The 9,351-nt window shown below is 40.1% G+C and overlaps 1 protein-coding gene across 1 annotated transcript; it reads right to left on the bottom strand.

Moving 5' to 3' along the window:
- Positions 1-268: 268 nt before the first annotated feature.
- LOC109071501 (kyphoscoliosis peptidase-like) lies at positions 269-9,319 on the bottom strand. The gene is made up of 7 exons (XM_019087941.2): positions 7,937-9,319; positions 7,149-7,747; positions 6,765-6,879; positions 6,371-6,488; positions 6,104-6,295; positions 5,175-5,365; positions 269-2,865 (listed from the first exon to the last, which is right to left on the bottom strand). The coding sequence occupies exons 1-7, from the start codon at positions 7,956-7,958 to the stop codon at positions 1,541-1,543; spliced, it is 2,562 nt and encodes an 853-aa protein (XP_018943486.1). The 5' UTR covers positions 7,959-9,319; the 3' UTR covers positions 269-1,540.
- Positions 9,320-9,351: the final 32 nt, after the last annotated feature.

Here is a 9,351-nt window from a genome sequence, read left to right as displayed (position 1 = left end):
GTTTATACAACCTGTGCTCGGCTCCAGAGTGGGTCTAAAAACAATGCGCTCACCCTCTTGCAGATACAATACCCACATATCTTTCAACTTACATCAGGCTCCCTTCATCTCTCCCTGGAGACGGTACCCACCCTTTGCACACATAGCAGCCATTGTTTTTCACTGGCCAGTGGGACGAGTTCAAGGTTTCATTTCTGATGCACTGTTATGACCACATTGTGTAAACCTTACTAAGGACTGTTTGTCTCCCAAGGCTGCTCCATTTCCAGCATTAAGCATTTGTATTTATTACAATTATACAACAATTTAAATCTTAAATTCTTAAATAAAAATATACGAATTGCAGTTTAAGATTGAACATTTACATCTATGCAATTGACTTACAGTACATTGCATTTTATGCTAATGCATGCATTCCCCGGGAATCAAACCCATGACCTTGGTATTGCTAGCATTATGCAGAACCATGTTTGGGCTCCATTGAATGTGGCAGTTGTTTGGTCATCTGTCTTTTGATCACTGCCAGGGACTGATGTATAGGATGGACAGTAATAGTCCTTTCTATTGCATAAACATGGAGGCCAGAGAGCCCTTTTATCTGGTAGTCACTTTATGTCCCTGATACTTGCAGAGCCTAAGAGCAGTTGAGGATACAGACTCTTTGTGTCACCATGCAAATATAACATGCACACGCATACATTGACATAAATGTCATTAAGAAACAGCTTATTTTGAAAATGTGTGTGGACATTATCACACTTTGACCTGGAGATCTTAGATATGCTTTTGCCCTGTTCTTTCCTCCTCTTTTAGTTTACGCTTACACCGCAAGACAAACTGCCCAATTTCACTTCTGATCAAACATCATACACGTGTTTTTGGCAAAAATCTCTTATGCTCACCATGGGTGCATTTGATCAAAAAATACAGTAAAAACATTAATATTGTGAATATTAATATAAACAATATTATTACAAAACTATTTTTGTATTTAAATATATTTTAAAATGTAAGTTATACCTGTGATGAAATTTTTTTTTTTTTGTAAGATCTTTTAAATGTCGGTCATAAACTGCTCTAAAATCCCAGCTATAATAAGGCTTGTTGCAATAAATATTTAACAAAATAAACTAAAGATGCTCATTATATTTTTTTATTCATGCATTGAATTACTGTAAGTTTATTCTTCATATTTCAATAACAAATTTGTTTTCTTTCAGGCATAAAACTAATTAAATTTAACAACAAAAAAATCTTTAATTAAAGAATAATAATAAAAGAAAAGATTTGTACTCTAATTATTTTAAAAAGTTTATCTTCTCATGTTCCTTTATTTTGTTGTAAATATTTATATATCTTTAACTTTTTTTTTAGTTTTGGTAAACAACAGATTTATTTCTGATTTATTTCTAAATATGAAGGATAAATAGATCTTCACACTATCATCAAATAAATGTGTTGATTGAAAAAATCTGTTGGACCACATTGAACTGCAGTGTGACCGTAGCGCTTTAGTCCTCTAGACAACAGTCTGTTCTGTTCACAGTTCATTCTTCAGGTTAAGGACATCAAAGGTCATGAGAACATGCATGTCATTGCTTTCTTTAGTGACAGCAGCGAGCTTGAGTTGTGCGGCATTTCCAGTGACAGCCTCACCTTCCCAAACTCTGCTCTTATTCATCTTCAGATCGGTTTGTTTCTCTCCCACCACACACACTCTTTGTGCACCTGGTACCCGCACTCGAAAACTCACAGAACTTTGTGGAGCCAGGACACCTGTGCGGGGCTCCAGCAGCACACACCCTCTTCCCCACGCTGAATACACACATGGAAACGGATCTCCAGGCTTTTCACACACACTCCTGATTATAAAATCACACAGTGACATGTAGTCCTGCTGAGGGGGTTTGCGTCCATAAATACCAAGACGATAGACTCCCGCTCTGGGCGCGCACACACTTACGGTTACCTTAGTATCTGTAAATGTCAAGAGTACATATCGGGAGAGAGGAAAATGAGCCTGCTCATGCAGCTCAGCACAGAGCGCCGTGTGTATTTGCAGCTCTGGTGAAGCACAGTGGAAGGTAATGTTGCACCGGCCCTGGGGTGTGTTCACTATTGCCCCTGTGTGGCTGAAATGCGACAGTCCGGCTTTTTGGGTACGCAACCCGGGACCACACCACAGGCCCAAGTCTGGAGGATACAGAGAGTTTGGGTTCAACCCTGGGCTTTGACAGTGCAGCAGGTAGTTCCCAGCGTTTTGAAAAGTCCCACTTCCGCTGTCGTAATCCTGCACGAATATAGACAGCCGGTAAAATCCTTTGTACGGGCACATGACGTTACACACCAGCTGCTCTGCTGTGATCTGCGACGCAAGGCAGCGCTTGGCAGTGATGGCTTCGAGCTCATGGTGCGTGAGCTCGCACACCATCATCAGAGGTCGTGATGTGTGTAGGATCACCTTGCACTCGCCACCTTCATCCACCTCTACGGCCTCTTCTCCTGTGAAGTTGCAACCCTTGACACCTAGTGCCAATGCCCCTGCCGCTATGCCCCAGTTCAGGTATGGGTTATCAGGCAGGGCCTGCCTCTTCTGGATACTCGGGCACACCAGTTCAAGAGAGCAAATCCACCGCAGAGGACCAGGTTCACCCTCTCGCTGGGCGAACAATTTCACCTCATAGGCGCCAGGCTCTGGGGGCAGTAATCGCAACTTCATCCCTTGACGAGTCACTGACAGGAGACCACAGGAGCTGTCAACTTCCTCCTGCTTTAGAGCTCCAGTCTGGGGATCCCGCTGCCTCATCTCATACGAAAACGTCAACAGTCTAGAGGAGCTCACAGACACAATTGCTTCCCCGCCATCTGTGGAAAACAAATTTTGACACATTTGCAAAATGTTACAGTAATATTGTGCCTACGTTCACACTGGAAAATTATGGCAGTGCCAACATGTAAATAAGGAAGTAAAATCCTTAAAGGGGACATGGGATGCCCATTTCCCACAAGTTGGTATGATTCTTTAGGCTCTTCATGAAATCTCCGCAACATACTTTGGTTCGAATTCCTTAATGGTTAAGTAAAACACACTTTTTACCCTGTCAAAAACAGCTCTGTTCACAGCGAGCCGTTTTGGTGCATGACTCTTTAAATGATAATGAGCTCCTGCTTACCCCGTCCCTCTCGTTTTATGTGTATTCGGTGGCACGCTACCATCAAAAACAAAACTAATCTACTGAGTCTTCTGTGGCTCTGAAGACTACAAAAAACCAACACTGCTAACAACACATTTACATCCAACTACAAAACACCTGCATTGCTTACAAGACATTGTTGACGCTAAATCTTCTTGAGCGTGGAGAAAATGGCAAAGAGCGTACATCTAACTAAGTGCCAGTGTTGCTAGATTAGAAATGTCCAAAGTATCAGACCAGAAGCTCAAATTTTTCATATTTGGAAGAAAATTTTCGTACACGAGTCAAATATACCGAATACAGCTTTTTATCTAGACCAACATAATTTTCTATACTTTATTGCTAAACTATTGATCTCAGCTTGGACACAATTGACCCAAGTGCAACAGGAACATTAACGCTAATTTGTGCTCGTGAGAGAGAGTCATTGATTTGCTGAGAAGATGTAACGCGAGATGAGATGGAAGACATGTAACACCACGTTCGAGTTCTCCTCACAATCATGACGACAGATGTAGGATCCACAGCTAGATCAAAGAGTATGGAAGCCCTTTGATTACAACGATTATCAATTAAAGTGTCACATAATTCTAAAATTATCTTACATTATGGGATTTTTTCCATTATTGATGGTACATCGTTCAGAGGTCAATTTATCATTCAAATACGATAATTATCATATGTCTGCTAACATTGCTAAGTGCAGAAATATGCTAATACGGGGCAATGCATCAGTGGTCATGGGCAGGGCTTGAGTAGTATGACATCATACTGCTCAGAAAATCAAAACGGCTTTTAGTTTTTTGGGGGATTTAAAAAAAGGAGTGAACGGATTCTTATCATTGTAGGCTAGTTATGTCCACACACTGCTAAGACACATTTATATTTATGTGTCCCTTTATATATACAGTATATATGCATGGAGAACCACTCCTAAAATTACAATGGTTGACATAGTAATAACAGTTATAATTTTTTTAATTGCGAAATTGCGTTCTGGGGAGGGGGGCCCTCGGTAGAAATCAGTTAGGTAGGGAGGGAACAGGGACTGAAGTGGCCCGATCCATGCTTTCAGGTATTACTGATATAATTGGGATATTTTGTCGATCTTTGTGACAGAATGACTCTCCATTAATGGTAAAATAAAACATAGCCATGGGCTGCTGACAGATTCTTTGTTTAGCCAATCAGAAAGCATTTGAGCGTGGCAGGAATTCGGAGCCCTTTTGGAGGGTGCTAAATCAATGTTCGCTCTTTCTCATCTGTCAACAGTGGATTACACAGCCAAATGCCATAAAAATGAGTACAGAAAAGGGGCCGGACATGATCATGATTTCTCCAAATGGGAAAACAATTTGTACTGCCCCTCCCTGAAACGTGGTTATGAATTCTGGGGGCCCAAGCTAATATACTTTCCAGGGGGCTCAGAAACCCTAGTGGGTTGTTACTGCATTGCACTGCAGTACTTTTCATTGGTTTTCAATGCATGCATATTAGACCGAAGTGTTCGCAAGACGTTTTGCTGCTTTATACAGCATCTCATGCATGAGTGTTAGTTTTAAAAAAGTTTAGATATGAAAACTCATCTCAAGACCTTGTGACACCGCATTTAGCTTCAGTGTGTGTGCATCTATTCAGTGTACCAGTAGAGGCTTTGTCAAGCTTTCTTCGTGGTTCACCCAATGTTTACACTAACTTAATTCTCTTGCCTTTATTTGCTACAGTGCATGCTATAGACAGTATTCAGGAAGTTTTAGTTACAATAACTTTTTTTCTCATGAGACAGTCTAATCTCTGCAGCAAACGGTCTAATCTGTTTTCTCAGAGCTTCTCACCACGAGCTGATGCCAGCAGCCGCCTGTTATCTCATTACAGTGTAACAGACATTGTGTGCTCTTCACTAATCTTCCCTTTTGAGTTTGTGCATTATTCTATTTTGCATATGTGTAGTTGTGTCATAGAGATTGTGTGTATGTATACCTGTGATGGTGTTGTACTCTTTGGGTTGTGAAAGGGTCAATCCAAACTGATAAAATGCTGAGGTCTTCAAGGGTCTCGATTCAAACTCTTCCATGGAGATGGGAGTGGTAAGTAGTTGCCAGGTCTGGTCATCAGGGAAATGTGAGTTTATGAACTCACTAGGTTCAGTCAGGAAATAAAAGTCGTCATACCTGAAACAGAGCCATCACTACTTATTTTCCTACTCTTTAGTGTGGAATATTACACTGGTTTTTCATTTTTAAAGACTGCAGTATGAGTTCCAATTTCCCTGAAGACTGTAAATTTGCATCTGCTAAACCAAACCAACCAGATCCAAGATGAGCCGCATAACAAACTTTGATTTTGAATAAACTATAATCCCATGAAGCATGGCAAATGATGTAACCAAATGAAACGTGATAGTACAATATAAATATTGATTTATAATCATGATTTAGAAGTTACAATACATTTTCAGTTTATTGCAAAATATTCATAAATAATAGTGTTGGGAGACTGAGTTGACTCATTCATAATGCTTCATTTGCGGTTGATTGGCATTGTCTTAATTTGTTGTCTTAATTTGTTTTTTCCACAACTCTTTCATTCTTGGATATTGGTAGTGTAATTCCGCACTGGCTAATAAATATAATTTATTAAATTATGCTAACTAATGGATTCAACAGATACATATCCAGTCAGTTAATAACATTAGAATCAATTAAATGCAAAAACAATTTCTCTACAATGGATGAATGAATGCATGAATGAATTTATTTTCTTCCAGAAACCCAACTCTTGCATGCTGTAGAATATATTGTGTTTGTTGTAATATGTAAAAACTACTCATGATTTGTCTGTATATACTGTAGTCTGCAGTATGTGTGTACTGTATGATATGAATAACTGACACTTCTGAGGAGCCTGACCTCTTCACAAATGTTTTGCTTTTCATATCCACAGTGCCAGCGCCCCAGCAAGCGTCAAGCAGCCACCACTGACCCCCCACGAAGACAGCATTCCACTCATGATCGGAACGCTTCTCAGCTAAACTGTGCCCGGCCTGGTATCCAACGCCTTTGCTGTACCCGCTCACCTCCACACACTCAATGCCCACCTCCCTAGAGAAAGAGAGAAAGTTCAGAGCCGCATTCTACTGGCATGATGTGTGTATTTATATACTTGTGGGCATTTACCTGCACATTTCCACACAGAGGCCTGAGTATCCACTACATACACCCTTTCCTGTCCTGATGACCTCATCAGAAGAGCAAATCTTCTGAGAAAGACCAAGGTACCCCTCCAAGTCATACTCTACGCACACAAACACGTGCAAAATTTTACTTGAGGAAGTAGACTCACTAAAATATTTAAACATGCTTTGACTTACTAAAAGAATTGTGTAAAAAGAGTTTTCACTCAAAAATAGCTAGTAAATTTCACAAACAGATACAAAAAATTACAAGGTGAATTGTGAAATTTTGAAAAACATGAAAATGTCTTGTATGTTTTATAGTCCAATACTTCGTTTTATTCACAACTTAGAAAAAACATTCAAAATCAAGCATGCATTTTTGCATGTGGAATTACCAATATTTTGGCATAGCCAGATCCATATGGCCCTGAGTTTTTCCACATCATTTCTGCCTCTCTCAGTGACTGCACGAGCAATCTTCTGAGCATCAAATACTTCCTGCTCCCTCAACTGAAAAACACATGTTCATGTCTAAATCTATTGTTTATAACAGGGCTGTCCAATCCTGCTCTTGGAGGGCCACTGTCCTGAAGAGTTTAGCTCCAATCCTAATTAAAGACACCTGAACCAATGTAGTCAACATCTAAAATCACTAGAATCTTCCAGGTAGGTATTTTGTGATAAGTAGGAGCCAAACTCTGCAGGACGTTGATCCTCCAGGACCATGACTGGACACTCCTGATTTGTAAAAACATAAAGACTTGTGTGATGTCTCTTACCTCTCTTCCTTTCTGAATTGAGAATGTGTCTACTTTGCTGAAAATATCTGTGCTGGAGAACAGCAATTTTCTGGGTTTCCTCTGAGAGGTGGAGACTGCAGGTAGATAAGGTCTCCCAGACTGCGTGCCAGGGCTGGCAGCTGAGAGGGGTTTCACAATCCCTTCTTGGCTCTTTTTCACAGTGCTCCTCTTTCTTACACTGACTGACTTCGCCGCGCTCTCAGCGGACAGTTGGCGCTTTGTACTCGGCCGTTGTTCCTCACATAACTTCCCTTCATAGTTCTCTAACAATACCTTATGTGAAACCACATTTTCTTGTATCGGTACAATGGATAATGGCTTTGGGTCATTTTGCTCCACTGAAGCTGAACCTCCTCGGTGGCTCTTAATAATCAAAGAAACTTTAGTGCTGTTCTCATCCTTCATGCTGGTCTGTTGGCTTTCAGATACATTCTGAAGTTTGTATTTGACCACACCATTTTCGATTTTCAAATCAAAGTTTTGTTTATCTGTGTCACTGTTTAAATCTGTGACAGTTTCTTCTGGTTGGCGGCCTCGGTTGCTGTTTTCTCTCGTTATTGGTTGTTGATCAGTTTGAGCTTGATCAGTGCAGATGAGAGGAAAAGAGAACATCAGAACTAAAATTTACATCATCCTGCTTATTACAGTATATCACTTTCAACTCAGAAACTAACATCTGATGACATAGGTCATACTTCATACTATCTCTTCTTAGTTTCAAAACACTACAAAATACATTTAAAACGCAATTAGATGGAAAATCTTACCTTTCGCAGTTGTGAAACTCATACCTTCTGTCACTTCTAGTATTGTTGGTAGCAGCAGATTTATATATGTTTTGATTTCTATTGCAGGGGTCTGTATATATCTATTTTCACCCTGTGTCCACCCCTATGAAAGGAAAGCATGCTAAAAATACACTTGGACTTATCATGACAGCCAATGAGCTCAAAGATACAAGAGATGGGGGCGAAAGAAGGGCATTTGATATTGGCACAGAGGGTGAAGAAGGTTGTGGTTGGTAACTGATAAATTTATTAGCTAACAAACATGCGTAAACAAGTTTATCTTGACCTTGTTAAGGCTATTAAAGTCTTTGTGTGAATGTTTAGTCTGCTTATGATTAAAAAAATAATAAAGTGGGAGCAATACACACACAAATACATAACAATAATTCATCACAATAATCATCATCTCCTTCAGTGACAGTCCTGGACTCGTTAACCCTGCTCTCCAAATTACTATCCTTCTGTAAATAAAATCACTGATATGGAAATTGTAGCTGACCTTAGTGGATACTGTCGCTATGCAGGAAAACAAAGCAGTTTTTATTTCCATACATAGAGACCCTTCCTCCGAAAACATCCTCATTGGCTCGGGCTCCATGTCAGACAGTCTGTCGGGGGCCCTCAAGGGTCCTCTTACATACCCCCTCTAGCAGGCTGAATTACCCCTGACCAATTACCCATCGGCAGTGTGCCAGAATAGCAATGACTACAGTTGTGTGTTTGTTTATGAAGTTCTCCCCTTCAGGTTTTGGAATAAAACTTGCATAAGTTTTCCTGTTTCTGTTTTGCATCATGTAAACATGAAGCCTTTTCCATGTACATGCAGCCTTTTTGATATCACGAGGACATTAGGTGATGGTCTTTCTTCTTCTCAAGATGTGATAAGAAAGAAGCCCAAAAGGTAGCCTTGAACAGTATAACAAACATTTAAAGGCATAGTGTGCTCTATAAACTTAAAAATAAGGGTTCTTTACTGGCTTCTGTGGCTCCATGAAGAACCTTTACCATTCATGGAACCTTTCGATTCCACAAAAGGTTCCTTACAGTAAATGATGGTTCTGTAGAGTATTAAAACCTTCTTTGCACTAGGAAAAATTTGTTTTGAGGACTTCACTGAAAGAAAAACGGTTCATCGCTGTGAAAACCCCACTTTTGAAATGTTATTTTTTTAAGAGTGTATCTATATCTTCTGTAGGCAGAACATAAAAGACCAGTGCTTCTCAATCATCGACCGGCACTGCACATTGTGGATGTCTCCCTTATCAACTACACCTGATTCAACTCATCAGCTCATTAGTAGAGGCTCCACGAACTGAACTGGGTAAATCAGATAAGAAAGACAAATGTCCAGTGCTGTGATACTGAAGGATCAGTAGTACTGAGTGCTGTAACAC

This window comes from Cyprinus carpio, chromosome B13 (assembly GCF_018340385.1).
Source record: "Cyprinus carpio isolate SPL01 chromosome B13, ASM1834038v1, whole genome shotgun sequence".
In the NCBI taxonomy this organism is placed as follows: domain Eukaryota; kingdom Metazoa; phylum Chordata; class Actinopteri; order Cypriniformes; family Cyprinidae; genus Cyprinus; species Cyprinus carpio.
The sequence above is the reverse complement of the archived record's forward strand: the minus strand, read 5'-3'. Positions and strand labels throughout refer to the sequence as shown.

Bases quoted from the DNA above. Each gene is read 5' to 3' on its own strand.
- LOC109071501 (XM_019087941.2), bottom strand. From the start codon at position 7,958: ATGAGTTTCACAACTGCGAAAG. The intron at 7,748-7,936 runs GTAAGATTTTCC...GCACTGATCAAG, and splicing joins GAGTTTCACAACTGCGAAAG to CTCAAACTGATCAACAACCA. The intron at 2,866-5,174 runs GTATACATACAC...TGTTTTCCACAG, and splicing joins AGAGTACAACACCATCACAG to ATGGCGGGGAAGCAATTGTG.